The sequence below is a fragment of the Amphiura filiformis genome, chromosome 10, assembly GCF_039555335.1.
Source record: "Amphiura filiformis chromosome 10, Afil_fr2py, whole genome shotgun sequence".
NCBI lineage: Eukaryota > Metazoa > Echinodermata > Ophiuroidea > Amphilepidida > Amphiuridae > Amphiura > Amphiura filiformis.
The window spans coordinates 15,623,316-15,640,641 of NC_092637.1; the positions used below are offsets into that span (position 1 = coordinate 15,623,316).

Consider the following 17,326-nt stretch of genomic DNA (forward strand, 5'->3'; position numbering starts at 1 on the left):
GTGAAAAAAAGGGCCGACCGTTTTTTCTCAGCAAATAAAGTCTTTTAAAGGAGTATTTCGTGATCCTAGCATCCTCTTTTTATGACATTATTCAGTACATATCCACGAAAAAAGCATATTCCCAAAATTTCAGTTGATTCCGATATTGCGTTTGCGAGTTATGCATGATTATGTGTATTACACTGCTCCATAGACAATACGTTGTAATTTCGTTCTGGTGCACCAGAACGAAATTCAAATTCACGATATCTTTGCTGAACGAATTAATCTGCAAGAAATATTTTGTACATAAACATTACCGGTATGTAGCCAGAGGTTTCCAGTGATATAAAAATCTCAACTTTTTTTTTGAGAGAAAAGTGGGGGATGAGGCTGTGGATCACGAAATGCCCTTTAAGCATTATATTGTTATATGTATATATGAGCCCCATGTGTCACACAACATGGGCCCCAGGCCGGCCATTACTCAGTAAATAAAGCAGCTACAGTGCCCAGCTTGAGTCTACTATTATACATTCAACATAGCATTATACTTCAACATATGTACATGGGCCTCATAAGTCAAATATTATGGGCCCCAGGGCCCCAAATGTTAAAACAAAGGGCCGGCCGTTTCTCATCAAATAAAGCAGCTTCCGGGCTCAGAATTTGTACACAGATAGCACCTGAGAATTATATTGTTACTAACACTCACATACCCACCCACCCCACACACGTAGGACTAAACATACAGATCCGTATTATAATATAATAATTGGAAATACCAGCGTGAAGCGTTAAGGCTGTTCGAGTTAAATTACATACCCATTGGCTGTTCCATTTAATTTACATACTCCCTCTGAAATGGCCCCAAATAGGCTGTTCCGTTTAAATTACATACTCCCTCTTAAAGGCTGTCACATTTAATTTACATACTCCCTCTGGAATAGTTTTCCCCTAATCATATTGCATAGCCTCGCTGTGAATAAGAAAGACTGACAACAGCAATCTATAGAGAGTAAGAGAGACGACTCCCCTGGGAGGACTTTTTACAATTTCTTTATTTTAAGTGCTACGAGAGTGCAACCTATATTAAATTAAAGCTTGTGACTTGGACTTTCACTTTTTACACATTTTTCACCCAATCTTTTAACATAACATGCGGGTATAGCCGTATTTGTGTACAAATATAATGCCCTCTAGTTCTTGTTACCTTTGTGCATGTTGTTTTTAGTGTCTATAGGTCTGCAACATCAAAAAGATACCTTGGGTATCGAATTAGGTCATTTTCCTGTTTACGCCACTTAAGGTATAAATTGGATAAATTTTCTCAGTTGACGCCATTTAGGGTATGGTTTTTGTATGTGCATTTAGGGTAGTATTTAGAGGGTGCAATATGTTTCGCCATTAAGGGGTGCAATTTGGTTATGTGAAATTCACCATTAAGGGTGCATTTCAGAGGTGGTCGGACACGGGTGGGCAGAACTTTTGTGTGGGAGTGACCCCCGGGACTCAGGCACATACCCCAACCGGTTTTATTCGCCAATCCCCAATAGAACGCCACAGTTCTTTCATTTTACCTCAATATTTCGGCTCAAAATCTCATTGACAGTTATTACTAATATTATGCATTACTTTGCAACGACTAAATTAAAATTTGACCAAAATCATACAGTGTAAATATAACACAAATGACCACACGGATGTGTTCCCTCGGAAGAGCCCGTGCCATGTTTTTGGACCTAGCTCTCTGAAAGTCCCCTGAATTTTTACCAAACCATAGCGCTGAAAGACCCTTGATATTGATAACTTCACCCCTGACCATGAAACCATCTGAAGTGCTCATTCCTTTAATTACTGGGTTTGCAACCATCATATTTTTTTTTAAAGAAGACTCTTGATTTTGACCGTTCACGGCTCCTCTAGACCCTTTTACCTGTACACCGTCAGTTTTCAAGGACCCATCACCTCCAAATCCGAGGCATCACAACCTCACAAGACATCATTTGATTATCACACGTTTTGTACGTCTTTAGTCTGCACAATATATAAGGTACCAGTTTTGTCACATGATCCCATGAACGAAGTGAGGGTAAATGTTAAACTTCTCCGTATTACGCTTGCCCCTACTGTAGCTTATTATTCACAAACAAATGGAAACGAAAACCATAAAGTGGTGACTCTAGACCGGAGAAACACCATCATTATTCGACATTAATTAACTAATTAATTAATTACTAATCACATAGGATAAAACCGATGTCAACCAGGCACAACATATGTAATGTTGTGCCTTATGTCCTGCGTATGTTTATTTATAACATGCTTTTGCTTCAGTTCGGAGAAACATTCCTGTATGCTGTATCGCCGAGAGGTCAAGAAGACGTTTGCAGATGTCTAACAAGTTTGGGATACGACATATTGCACCGATCATACTGCAGTTACTGTCCGTTTTCCTATACATAATACACAGAACTCTCACAATTGACGCGTGACCTCCACAAGTAGTGTATGTTAGAAGTATAGGCAATAGCCTAGTTAACGTCACTGTGTGAAAAATAACCGGCCAATATTTAAAGTATTTTCTGAAATTCTAGAAAATATAGTTTTGTAACATGTCCTAAATTTTTAGCTAATTTAGGTGTTTGGAAATATTCGCACTTTGGTGTTTTAGGAAGGATATGTAAACGACAGATTATTATTATTTCCAAACCGTGTTAAGTCTGCAAACCACTATGCTTCTCATTTTCAAGAACGCTGAGACTATTGTCTCATTTCGTAAACAAAAGCCCACACAGAATTGTTACCTCGCGTTCGCTTTATAATCGTTCACCCAACTGAAACTATAATACCAGCTCATTGCTCATTGCACAGGTAAAACAGAAACATGTGTCACGTGGATTTAACCAGAGAAGATCTGATTTAATCAGTTGAGCTGTTTTCAATGAGTGTTATCTTGGTTTAATAGCTTTTAATGGGGTTTAAGTCCTGCAAAGGTCGTCGTGAATTCTACTGTAGACATGACTGCATCATGTAGTACTGGTTATGGCAGTGACGTAGCGTGGGTCATCCGATTGGGGACACCGACCATGATCGGGAGTTGGGGAGCACAAGCCGTTTTTTCCAATTTTCCTATGGGATGTTCTAAATTTTGCAATCGATTGGGGAGGGCACGTGCCCGTATGACGCTACGCCACTGGGTTATGGTTGTATGTGACTCCAGACCGGAGAAAAAAAACCGATGTCAAGGCACAACATATAATGTCCTCCCTTTGGTGTATCTGTTGTCGTTATCCACGTTTAAATAACTTTAAATCACCCACTGTACTTTTATGTTAATGCAGAGAGGAGAAACACTACTGTTTTCGGCATCAGCGACGGGTCATGTAGACGTCTCTAAGCTATTAATCACTGAGGGTAACGCCGATGTCAACAAGGCAAGGGTATGTTTCCCCTTTGAGAACCTGTGTTATTGTGAAAACACTTTCAAATTTAAAATAATAACATGAATTCCACATGGTAATTAGATATGACAGGTTGGATTAAATATTAGTCATCAAACTAACACGGCAAATTGAGTATCAACAATCAGCTAATACTAGCCTATAATGTATCAACCAACGTGTCAACCGAAATGGAATATATGTTTCCCCATCACTAATACAGTCCTTTTATAACTGTTCTTTATTGTGTGCAATATTCTTAGAAATTCGGCTGGTTCATCCTCTTTGCTTTTTTGTCCTGTCATTTATTGCAGTGTTTTCCAACTATGAATTTATATTGAATGCAAAGGAAAAAACATGTAGTGGTACGACGTATTGAACCTATAATACCGATTATAGTTGTATGTGAGAAATACCATTATAATGCTACAATAATCAATTAATAACTAATCACAGAGAATAAAATGTTGTATTAGTAGAACTAAGCCGAACTCCCTGTATTGGCATTATCTGCTGTGGTTTACAGCAATTTCCTCAATCTATCACAATCTCCCAATATTTCCCGAGTGACTCGGGCCCTCAATGGAATTTTCCATGTAGTCTTCATGCATGACAAGCCATAACGAAAATCACGGTACGTAATTGTGATGGATTTTTCCAATGAAATGTATAGTGTCCACACGTTCAAAACGTGGGTTAACAACAAACAGATAATACTAGTCAGAGGAATAAGAATAAGAAAGTCCGCTGTTTCAAACCCACCAATTTCGCTCAATATGGAGTAATTCTAATCATACTGTCTTCATTTACATTGCAATAAGGAAGACAGCTGTAGACTGATTCTCTTTTGGAAATATGTGCTTATTGAAGCGTCAATCGGCAAGTCTGTGTAAAAGCTGGTAACCAAGTTATTTTTGTTAATTCGGGTATGCTGAGTTCGAACATTTTGTCTGCCAAGCTGTATTGAAAACCCATGGCCTAAAAAAGACCCCCAGAAAAAACCTGGATCATACAGGGCAAAAATCAATGATGCGCCAAATTCACTAAAACCCATATCAACTTATTTTGTCTGTGCCTAAGATCACAAAAATGTGTGTGTAGGACATATACTTACTGAACGGACCCAAGGTCAATTTGCATGTTGTACAGGGTTAAAATTAAAGTTGCTCCGATTTTCACGGGATTCAGGAAAAGAATTATAGTTTTCAGTGTTTGCGATGTGTAATTCAGAAGATAGATGAATTTTTACAAAGGCCATTGAATCTTATTGAATCATACAGATGTTTTAACTCTTTGCTGTTTGTTTCTGAAACCTCAAAGCTAGACGAACAATTTGCAACAATTATGGCGACAATTGAAGCAACTTTGACTTTTGACCCTATGTACAATGAACAAATCGACTTCTGTGCCCCGTAACTTCTTAACTATAGGTCGTACGTGAACAAACTTAAATTTCTGGGATCCGTAGGGCCAGACTAATAATTCGACATGTTAGAAAGTGTTATTAGATTAAAGTTACTTTTAGCCCCCTGTGCGATCGTGGGGTGTCTTTCTAGGGTCACTGTCTCAAAATACTGATTGGCTTGTGATTTTAACAATTCTGAACAAAGAGTTATTTTTTACATGATTCTGATTTTCACAAAACACGCTTCCTTATTTACGTTATGCACTCAAACCAGTGCGGTTCATATGGAAAGGTTTCTATACAAAAACGATTCTCTTATAAACAAACCATCATGCGCACAGTTTCCATCTCGATACACCTGAGCACACATTTTCGTCCCAAGAGCTTCCAAGCAGAGAACAACAAGCAGTGAATGTTTCCACCATAGTCTTAGATTACACTACACGGTTGAGTGCATATCAATGTAGGAACTGTGAAGCTTCTAGCTAAAAAATGGGCCTCTTTGATTGGTTTTTGTCGAAACCTCAAGTGTTCCCTTCATCCAATCAGAAAGCTAACACTGCCCCCTAAAACACTTTTCGTCACTAGATCAACAGATAACACAATTCAATGTTATAGCAAGGCGAATGTGGAAAATCTGTTGAAAACTACCTATCCAAGCATATTTTTTGACCAAAATGCAGGTTTTAAAAGTCAAAACCTCAAGTGTTTCTTGCAATATTTTTCAAATTTTGTGTCATTAAATGAAAAAGCACATTTATATTGTCCATACTAGGATCACTAGAATGAGCAATGGTCAATTCTCTTTAAATTGCAAATCTTGTGCAAAAAGTTACTATTTTCGCCTGTTTTTTTATACGGTTGTATATTCAATGAACTATGACTTTTAAAAAAAAGCGCTTACAAATTGATTTGAAGTATCGACAATGGCGTAAACTGCATTCCAGGAAAAGAGAAACCATCCTGTATGCGGCATTGAAGAGAGGTCAAGTCATTGGACACTTGACACAAATAAACATACGGGTCAGGTGGTGGCCGCATTGCATTCTCTAAATTCAGTAAATTTTCATCGTCAACCGTGTAATTGAATGGGATTATTTTGAAATTTTAAAACGCTTGAAATATCACAAACAAATAGGCCTATGTTGATAAATAATATAAATACAAGCTAAAACCGCTGGGGTTCGATAATGAACCCCACAAAACTAACTGACTATATTGGAAAATGCCATGCGGCCGGGCGGTTTCACAAGTTGCCGGCTCGATCATGTCATCCGCCGCCTGATACGGGTATGGTCCCCGACGGCAGTCCACGGCAGCTGCGGAAGACCTTAGAATTTTTCCAAACAGAGCACTGAAAGGACGTTCGATTTTTTATACAGCCGTAAATATAAACCTACGTATAATATCGCTCACTTTATTTTTATTTTTTATTTTACTTCAGTTTGGATATACACCCATGTATGCGGCATCTATGAATGGTCATGTAGACGTGTGCAGGATTCTAATCAGCGATGGTAAAGCCGATGTTAACAAGGCACAACTGGTATAATGTTTCTACTTTGAGTATCTGTATATTGACTGTTAATGTACTTCCAAACTAAAAATGGTTAAATAAATACAAAACTGCGATTACATGTGAGCAAACAGTCAAATGCGATAGTTTGGATTAAATGTTGGGGCAATATCTATGTTTTTTGATGTTTTAGTTATCATCAAACTAACACGCCAAATGTACGTACAAAGTATCGTCAATCAGCTAATGTTAACCACCTGCTGCTTCACCAAGGACACCTATGTCAGTAAATTTCTAACACCACAAATACAGTCCCTGTACTTTACTGTTTGCAACTGTCTCAGCTTCAAAGCGACGGGTTACTTCAAATTTACATTTTCTTGGACGAAGTACATCTAATAATAAATAAAGTATATTGGTCAATGCTAAACGAATATTTAATCGGAATCCGTCTAATGGATTGATGTTTGAAATCAACATATTGTCTACCAATTTGGTATTTCTTGGCTGATGCCCCCACATGCAACCATGTCAAGTACAGGTTCATTGGAGAGTATGTAGTTTCTGCCCCCATGTCAGTGCTCTCCCCCGCGAAAAGTGTTTGAAATTAGCGAACAATTGAAGTTTGCGAAAAGTGTTTGAAGTTAGCGAAAACAGTTGATGTTAGCAAAAAGTGTTTGAAGTTAGCGAAAACAACAGTTGGCGAAACATGTTTGAAGTTTGCGAAAACAATTGAAGTTTGCGAAATGTGTTTGAAGTTAGCGAAAACAATTGAAGTTTGCGAAAAGTGTTTGAAGTTAGCGAAAAGTGTTTGAAGTTAGCGACTAACAATTGAACACTTTTTCCACGTCTATGAATCATAAACACACAATATCCGATTTCTTTCAATTAAAGTTGTAGCTGAAATTTCAAAGAAATTAAAAATGAGAAAACCTCTAAATCACTTAAGTACACCTATTGCACCATTTTATGTGTTAAGTGTCCCTAAGCAATGTATGTATATCCGTTATTTTGATATTTTTTCAAAATCGTTAGATTTTCATTTAAAAAAAAAGTTATTTGATCCTAATCATGTGCAAGTTATTATTCCGTTATTATCTCTAGAGTCACTTATTTTGTTCTGTTTTGCTTCAGCACGGAGAAACACCCTGTATGCGGCATCAAAGAATGGTCACGTTGACGTGTGTAGGATTCTAGTCACCGAGGGTAAAGCCGATGTCAACAAGGCACAAACGGTAGATTTCTTCTCCTTTGCTGTACTTATTTCACGCGCATTTTCACTTATTTCACTCTAATATTTTACCATTTTGCATAACAGAACATAATACGATTATCGCTTTTCTGATCGGTTACTTGGATATTTTTTCAAAATAATAAATATTTAAATGCAACTAAATAATTTTTCTTTCTTTCTTTCTTTCTTTCTTTCTTTCTTTCTTTCTTTCTTTCTTTCTTTCTTTCTTTCTTTCTACCTTCCCTCTTGACAAAATAGGCCTGGGGCATTAGGGTTAACTGTCTTAAATCAAAGAATGTATGCACATTCATAATCCTAAATCTCGCAGAATAAGTGCCCTTTCTATTTTTTAGAGACATGCTGTTTTTATTATAAGTATAATTATTTAGCTTACGTAGACGTGGGTAGGATTCTAGTCACAATAAAATGCTCTAACATGAGAATGAATCATATAATGAGATTGAAAACTGAATTTAGATTTTGATCGACATCAGACTCATTTTGCTTGATCGCATCACATAATTGGTATAAATAAAAAAAAAAAAAAAAGAAAAGGTATCGGTATAGTTCCGGCTACTATACGGAATAGCATCCGGTAGGTATCCTGGAGCTATCCGAAAGTATCTGCTAGCGGATACTAGTTGGATACTGGTATCGGTATAGTGATCTGCTAGCGGGTACTATTCTGATACTAGTATTCTGATACTATAGTATCGGAATAGTACCCGCTTTCAGCTGGCGCCAATCCATGTCACATGACTAATTAGAATAACTGCCATTTCTGTTTGGAGCCAAAATTGCCATACAGTCAAGGAATCGGTTCCTCTGATTCAAAGGATAATAAAAACTGCTGTACAAGGAATTTTAAAGTGTATTTTATTGCTGGACTTCACAATACAGGTATGATTGTATTGGGTGACATTTTTTGAACAGAACTTTATCTTCTATCTGAAATTTTATTATAAGCTTAATTCTGCACCCAAGATAAAATGGTGCTCTTGTAATGTATGCACTAATCTGAATGTACATATGTATGAGCATGCAATTGGGCATTCATACACACTGCTAATAACTTTATTAATCAATGCTGCATGTATGAACAATAATCAATTGTTACACATTTTACATTTAATATATGTATACATACAACTATAATCATTTGAAATTTTCCAGTGACCTTGTCCATATGCCATGTAAATCTCTGTACATATCTCTATGCCCATATTTGGGCAAACAATTTACATGCGAAATAAATAGTATCGGACACTATCCCGATACTATTTATCAGTGTCTCCCAGTACCATTATCGGATACTATCCCGATACTATATCTCCATATGTGGACAAAAAATTTGCATGTGAAACATATCCGGATACTATACCGATACTAATATCCCACTAGGTAGCATTCCGGTATTAGTATCAGAGACTATCCCGATACCTATTATATTTTGATATGGGAAGCTCTTATTTATAGGAAAAGAGATTCAAAAGATAACTACATTCTTGCATTTTATTGATTGTGTCCGTTACTGTGATATTTTCTCAAAATTGTTACATTTTCATAAAACAAGTTATTTGATCCTAATCATGTCACGTGCAATTATTCTGCGTCATTTCTAGAGTCACCAATTTTGTTCTGTTTTGCTTCAGCACGGAGAAACACCCCTGTATGCGGCATCAAAAATTGGTCACCTTGACGTGTGTAGGATTCTAGTCACAGAGGGTAAAGCCGATGTCAACAAGGCACAAATGGTAGCATTCTTCTCTTTTGCTATACTTATTTCACGCACACGAAGCGGCTAGGGATACCGGTCTTTTTACTTGTAATTGTACTAATAGTTCACTCTTTTGCATAGCATAACACTACAATTATCGCTTTTCTGATCGGTTACTTTAATATTTTCTCAAAATGATAAATATTTAAATGCAACTAAATAATTTTAATTGTCCTAAAGCTAAATATTGGACAATTGCAGGAAATTTGACCGAATTCAATAAAAAAAGTTCGTGCTTAATGGCATAATATTCCAATATGACAAATTGCAATAAGACCCATGAAATTTGCACATGACGTGTTGTGTTTATCGTAAGCATTATTATTTAGTTTAAGTAGGCGTGTGTAGGGTTCTAGTCACAATAAATTGGACTATAATTATGATGAATTGCATTAATATGTTTTTGACATATTTGGTAAAATGAAGTTCTTATTTATAGGAAAAGAGATTGAAAATATAACTGCAGTCTTGCATTATATTAATTGTTTATTCACCGGTTCATTGATATTTATAATAATTTTACTATGGTTTTCAACATCATAGATTATGTTTTTTAGTAGATGGTATTACATTGACAATGATATAATTATGGGCATCTAGGTGGAATCTGTCCCACTTGAATTAAAACAAAATACAATATATCAGAGATAAATAATTGTAGTTTTCGTCGCACCCAGTGCATTAAGGGGACACTTAACTCATAAAAGATTGGTAAAATGACGTTTAGAAACAATGAATGTACAAATTAGTTATTAGAAATGCAAATTGAATCGCAAAAATGGCTTGGCTGTTTGCAATATAAAAAAGATAACTAAACACACACTTTTACTTAATAAAAAATGTTAAATAACCAGTTTAATTCAAATTTATTAAAATTGCCTCCTGAAACAATAAAATACAAAAGAAATTGGCTGCATGCATTAATGTATAGGAATTATTATAAATAGTTTCAATTTAATTTTGCGTTATCTTGTCCAAGTCTATAAATCATAAGATGAGAACGGAATATCCGATTTCATTCAAATAAAATCAAAAATTTCAAAGACAATAAATATGAGAAAAACCTTTGAATGACTTAAAGGCACCTATTGCATCAATTTATGTATTAAGTGTCCCCTTAACCCTAGAACTACGAAGGAGGGGGTTGTATCACGTCCCCCTTATATCTTGTATCCGTCATAAAAACAACGCACGCGTTTACGCCCAAACGACATAAGATAATCATATGATAAAATTGTCACCCCAGCACCTTACCGGGGGTAGGACCGGCCATCAAAGATGACCATAGGGGGGGGTGGGTGAGGCCCCAATGATTTTCATTTCGCTCTTGTGAATTTATTTCAACGTTTTACTTGTTAGTTAGGTGAAAATAGTCTTTTCCTTTTATATTCAGATGGAATTTTTTGTAGAATTTTTAGCTGAGAATCAATTTTGCCTATACTTTTGTACATAGCCAGAATGTCTCAAATTTGCATGGGTGCCCTCACATTATGACGTCATAGCAACATTATGTGGGGAATGTTTGTACTTATGTTGGTATCACTGGATATATAATATAATGGTATATGACGTTTACAATTGAAAATTAAGGGGGCGGTCGTAACAACAACCCTCTTCGTAGTTCGTGTTACAAAATATGGCTCAGTAGTTCTAGGGTTAAGCAAAGTAAGTACAGGGTGTCCCGGAACGATTTATACCGTGTTTGAACAAAATATCAAAAATATATAGTCAACAGTGTATCTAATTTTTAGTGCAATACAATGCCACACATGTCTCCTACTTATTCTGTGACTTTCATGGAAATAGCTTGATTCGTTTTGACGTGACATTGCTATTACTGAAAATGGACGAAAACTGCATCATAACACATGGATCCTTTATCACCATCGTCTAGCCGCACTGTACAATATATTGGAGAAATCCTACATACTTTGATAGGAAATACACCAAATTTAGCACAGATGTAGAGCTTACAATGCTAAATAATTCTTGATATGGGATTAAGTGAAACATTTTAATATGACATCAGATATTTAGGTTGAAAAACATACTTTTTATGTGATTTGTACAACTTTTTTTAACCCAAAAATGTCATTATTACAGAGGATATAACTTCCTCAAGGATCATCCGCAGTAAATGTTAATCTTCTTCGTTACGTAGCTGTGGGTTTGCCCATATACTGTGGACATACATACATCCATGATGTGACACTAAGGACGAACCTTCTCTATACTTTTATGAAAAATCCATCTCTGCCGGCATTTCAAATGATGAAACTCACACACCTCAATAATTGTCCTCAAAACTGCCGCCAAAGAAAGAATAGTTTAGGGTCACTCAAGCGTAGCAAATCCTTTATTCCATACAATGATTGCTTCGTAACATCATGAATAAACGATAGATATCGACTATTTAGTAGAAGTAAGAACAGGATTATACATGCTTAACATTACTTTGTGCTGAACGGTTAGTAATTTTACAGATTTTCAAAATAGGTTGCTTTGTCAAAACATGGAATTCACCAATTTTACGCAATCCACTCTAACTTCTACTAGAAACGTACACTTTTTAAAATCTAAACATTTTGAGAAACCTAAATATCGTCGGCCGTATCACATACTGACGTATTTGTAAAATACGCATTTCGAGAAAATCGAACTTGAAAATCTAGCGATTTCATTTGCTGCATAATCTTGTTTAAAATATTATTGTCGATTAAAACCAGGTTAACAGTAATTCAAATATACCATATTTTCAATATAATTCACTTATCACTATCAGAGCATAACTTATTCTGCAAAAATCAATATTAAATAAAATACGTCACTATGTGAAAAGGACTAATGTCAATTTCGCCGTTCAAATGACAAATACGTCGCGCAAATACGTCAGTATGTGAAACAGTTGCGCAAATACGTCAGTATGTGAAAAGGACAAAACAGCAATTTTGCCGTGTAATGACAGAGTTCCCCAAATACGAAACGCAAATACGTCAGTATGTGAAACGACAAATTCGTCAAATTGCAGATACGATATACTGGGCTTGCGCAGTATAGGTGATCGGCAAATACGTCGTTATGTGATGCAGACATTTCAAGGTTTTGTAAATACGACATAATTAAATTAATATCTTACTAATTAAGCCACTTTGAGGCATGGTTTTTGGTGAATATATAGAGTAGAACATAACAAACTAATATACTAATTTTTCTCAAAAATGTTAAAAATGTCGAATACGTCAGTATGTGATACGGCCGACGATATATGGAGAACTTAAAATGCAAAACAATATAACCAATATACGTCGTTCATACATAAATAATTCCATCTCTCTTGGTATAAATCATTCTGGGACACCTTGTATATTCGTTACTTTGATATTTTCTCAAAATGGTTACATTTTCATAAAAAAAACCAGTTATTTGATCCTAATTATGTGCAACTATCCTGTCTCATCTCTAGAGTCAACCATTTTGTTCTGTTTTGCTTAAGCACGCAGAAACACCCCTGTATGCGGCATCAGAGAATGGTCACCTTGACGTTTGTAGGATTCTAGTCACAGAGGGTAAAGCCGACGTCAACAAGGCACAAACGGTAGCATTCTTCTCCTTACCTGTACTTACATTATTTCACCCACACAAAACGACTAGTAGTACAGGGCGCTATATGGGTTTGGGATTTTATATTCCTACGTTAGTGGAACCAATATTTTGTAGCATCCTTACACCTGAAATGATGAAAATTTGATTGATTCCATTTTTGTTCTATGCCCCTCTGGTTCCCATGAGGGTTCGAAGGTCACAGTGTAGGAAATTTAAAAATAGTTATATCGTGTTGTTATGTATCTCAAATTATTCCTCTCAATAGACGGAATAAAAAAAGAGTTAATTTAAGGCACATTTCGATTGAAATGGTGCATTTAGAAAATGTGGCTTCTATGCATGAAATATTTGACATTGGACCTTATTTACTCTATAACTCCTGAACTAAGCACCCTAGGGCAAATTAACAATTGACTTTTTTTTATTTCCAACAATGAGAGGAACAGTTTGAGGTATATTACAGCATGATAGAACAGATATCAACTGTTGGCCCCATTATAACCTTCAACCCCTCGTGGGAAGTATACAAAATGGAATCAATTCTAGTTTTATCCTTTGAGGTGTAAGGATGCCGAAAAAAAACATTGGTTCCACCATTGTATGAAAACTAGATGCTAACTCAAAAATCACCCCATAGCGCCCTGTACTATAGAGATACCGGTCTTTTTACTGTACTAATATTTCACTATTTTTAATAACATTACATAATAATACTGATCGGTTACTTTGATATTTTCGCAAAATGATAAATATTTAAATGCAACCAAATACTTGTTATGCGCCTAATGCTAAATAATGTGCTAGATAAATATTGAATAAAAATTGCAGGAAATTTCACCGAATTCAATAAACAACTTCACCTATGTGCTAGATCGTGCTTAATGGCATACTATTCCAATATGACAAATTGCAATAAAACCCAGGAAATTTACTTAACGCTAACGGTATCAAACATCCAAAAACCTCAATTCACAAATTATCTGCAAGCGCGGGTATCCCATGTGATGTACAGTCATATGGGCACGGGAAGCTTGGCTGTGAAAATGTGCATGACTCCATGTGGTTAGATGATAATGGATTTCTGTTATGAACAGCGCTCGAAATAAGGCGCGTCCTTGCGTCAAATACCCGTGGAAGTTGGCTCGGACCCGCAAATTTCCTACGCTACGAGTCCGCGTGACCCGCAAAAATTGAACCAAGCAAAGAGCAGAAAATCTTAGTTTTGTTGTTCCACTGGAAAATCTGATTCATATAATAGGTCCAGCTCCCTGAGTACACTTTGATTTTAGTTTCCCATCAAGTTTGAAACCCTGGTTTTCAATTTTCTACAATCTAGACATTAGGTACGCTAGGTGAATTCAAATATTCAAAATATCAAATTAAAGCCCTTGAGTAAAGAAAGCCAAAACTGAAAACATTTTTGTCATAGCACTTTCCGTAACAAAGTTACATCTTGTCAAAGATTGACTTTCATCAAAAAGATTCTGCTAGCAAAATTCCCCAAAACGGCATTTAGGGGTGTTTCTAGATCTTAGTCTCATAGCGATAGCAACTTTTTTAATGGAACTTCTATCAAAATCCCTCTAAAATTCCATGTGCGACTTGATTATCACTATAAAAAATCATATATTTGGGTCAAGTGAAGTATAGAAAACATATTTATGTAGGTTTCCTTCACCGACCTATTCTCGAAAAAAATTCAAATTTCTATGTAAATATGCATTGTGTCTGGGCCCCGGTCTCGGCGAATTTTGCTGACTAGTAAATGTGTTAACTAAGGTTTGCCTGGGATACCTATAGACATACTGTGATCGCCGTAGCTAATTCTCTCTCTTGACATTTCATAGGCATATGTCCGGCATCGGACCCTTGATAATTGGTGAGGACCCTTGAAATTTCAAAAGCAAGGGTCCAGAGGACCCTTGGATTTTTCTTCTTATTTTGAGGCCTGGTTATGAATAAAATCATTAAAAATACACTAAAGCTAATGACATAAAATAATTCAAAACTACTTTGCAATGTTCATATTGGATCTGATATGCTTTCGATTGTATAAAGGGCGGACGCACACCACTTCATAAAGCTGTTGAAAACCAACGGATTGATATATGCAAGATGCTTGTTGAAGAATCCAATGCAGATCCTAGTCAAGTCGATAATGTAAGTTATGAGGCATTGACACAATATGAAATGAATGCGTTGAGGTCTTATATTTAATAATACTAACCTGTATAAGATTGATATTCACAAACCATTGATATGTGTTTTCTAAAGAGCGAGGCAAACACAAACATGAATCTCATCAATAATAAACATGTTTGTTGATTTGTTTTTTTTGCTCAAAACATACATTTTGAGTTTATTATATGTTTATATTGAAAGTCATTAAAACAGTACGAGAGAATTGTGTCAAAATTTTATGGAAAAATAATTATCCTGCAAGATATATTCCGTCAACATTTAAAAAAGTTATTAAAGGTAGAGACCAACGGTCAGCAAACTAGTAGGGACGGGTCCAGGGGTTAGGATACAGGGCCCGCACCCCTTTCTACAAAAAAGAAAAGGAAAATATATTGGCATGTTGTGAGTGCTCTTTCTTTTCAAACAAAATCTGAGTCGACCCTGGTATATTTTAACATTGTTATCAAGGTGCACAGATTAGCATGAGTATAAGTAATTTTTATGAAACCAACTCACATTTAGATCATGCTTAAATACGTGAATGCAGGCGTGAACCAGTACCTTTGCTTATTTTTTTTTAATTTATCTATTTGACTATTGAATTTAACAACGGAGTAAAGGAACGGTGTAATACAGATGTTAACTCATGTCTCGTACAGGCTGGTAAGGTTCCTCTTGACTATTGGCCTACAAACAGAGACATACCTGAACGGCGGGATTTTGTAAAGAGTATTAAGGTATGCTGTAGGTTTAACGTCGTTTACTGTGTTAACTGTGTAACATTAGACTACATTAAAAATCAAAACCACGGGATCAAAACAACAAAACTATACACTTATATAGTGTTTTTGCTAAAAAAAATTTAATAGTTTCTATAAGGGTAAAGTTTGATAAACACCTTTGAAATAACGTAGTTGGACAAGCATGTTTAATTTGTTTATTTTCTTCCAAATATTAAAAGGCTTCTCAGATATCTGCGCTATTAAAGAAATCTGGCAGTACACCTGTAGAAACCATCAAGCTGTTCTTTGTGGGGCATCCGGCAAAGGGGAAGTCTACTTTGAAGACATCTCTAACAACGGTAAATAAGATTTGGGTAATTTCATTTCGAGAAAATAACCATGATAATACAATGTGGGATTCGACTAATTCTTCCCAGCAAACACAAAACGTTTTCGACATCATTCGCAAAAGGTTATAAAAGGTTGTCAGAAAACGTTTAAATGTCGGGTTATATAAAGGGCATATTAAGAGTATAAAACGTGATAAGTACCTTAAAAACATTATTTTGATAATCTACTGCTCAACAAATAAAAATGTTTTACAGAAAACGTTTAAATGTCGGGTTATATAAAGGGTATAAAAACGTTTTAATAACATTCCAAAAACATTCTTGAAAACTTGATACAAAACATTCTAAACAGAATGTTATTTTGGGGTTGAAAAAATATTTTTGCTGGTTTCAAATATTTTAACATAATGTTATTTAAGTATTGACACAATATTTGGCAAAAATGTTTGCAAAAATAGTTTACAATAACATTTTCTGAAAACATTTAAAAATATTTTTGTAGTGTGTTTTCATACAAAACGTTTTAAAACGTTATCATGAGCTTTATATAACCCGACATTTTAATGTTATTAAAACGTTTTTACCTAAACCAAAAGCCAAAATATAACTTATTTAAAACGTTTTAAAAACGTTTTTGTGTTTGCTGGGTTCCCATCATACTAAGGGAGTAAGGGACCGTTCAATATTTACACCATAGTGGGAGTTTGAAGGAGGATTCCGAATTTCTGTGGGGTCTTGAGAGGGAATCTAAATTTTTTACTTGAAATTTAAGTCATAAAGGGACAAAAATTAGTTTTTGTCGGTTTTTTTATTATTATTTATTTATTTATTTATTTATTTATTACCTTATAACTTTACTTCATACATAGGGTTTATTTAGGTCGCTATTCACTATCCGTCACCATGACAATCGAATCCCTACTCCCGGAATAAAGGTGAAAGAAAAGACAATTGGAGGAGCCGGATCTTTCATGATATGGGACACGGCTGGTCAAGTTGAGTTCCATATCACCCATGCTATGCTGCTGGGAACAGGACGAGGGGTATTTTTCGTTGTCTATAGCTGTTGCGATCCAGAAGATGAACAGACAGAACAGGTATGATTTTTATTAATAA

The 17,326-nt window shown here is 35.6% G+C and overlaps 1 protein-coding gene across 1 annotated transcript in view; it reads left to right on the forward strand.

Annotated features, from left to right (window-relative positions):
• Window positions 1–17,326, forward strand: part of LOC140161693 (uncharacterized) — a 33,136-nt gene that overhangs the window by 8,793 nt on the left and 7,017 nt on the right. Inside the window, exons 5-12 of the mRNA XM_072184993.1 lie at window positions 3,324–3,422; window positions 6,272–6,373; window positions 9,230–9,331; window positions 12,848–12,949; window positions 15,016–15,117; window positions 15,798–15,875; window positions 16,100–16,219; window positions 17,080–17,307. Of these exons, the coding sequence (XP_072041094.1) occupies window positions 3,324–3,422; window positions 6,272–6,373; window positions 9,230–9,331; window positions 12,848–12,949; window positions 15,016–15,117; window positions 15,798–15,875; window positions 16,100–16,219; window positions 17,080–17,307 (933 nt within the window). The remainder of the gene's footprint in view (window positions 1–3,323; window positions 3,423–6,271; window positions 6,374–9,229; window positions 9,332–12,847; window positions 12,950–15,015; window positions 15,118–15,797; window positions 15,876–16,099; window positions 16,220–17,079; window positions 17,308–17,326) is intronic.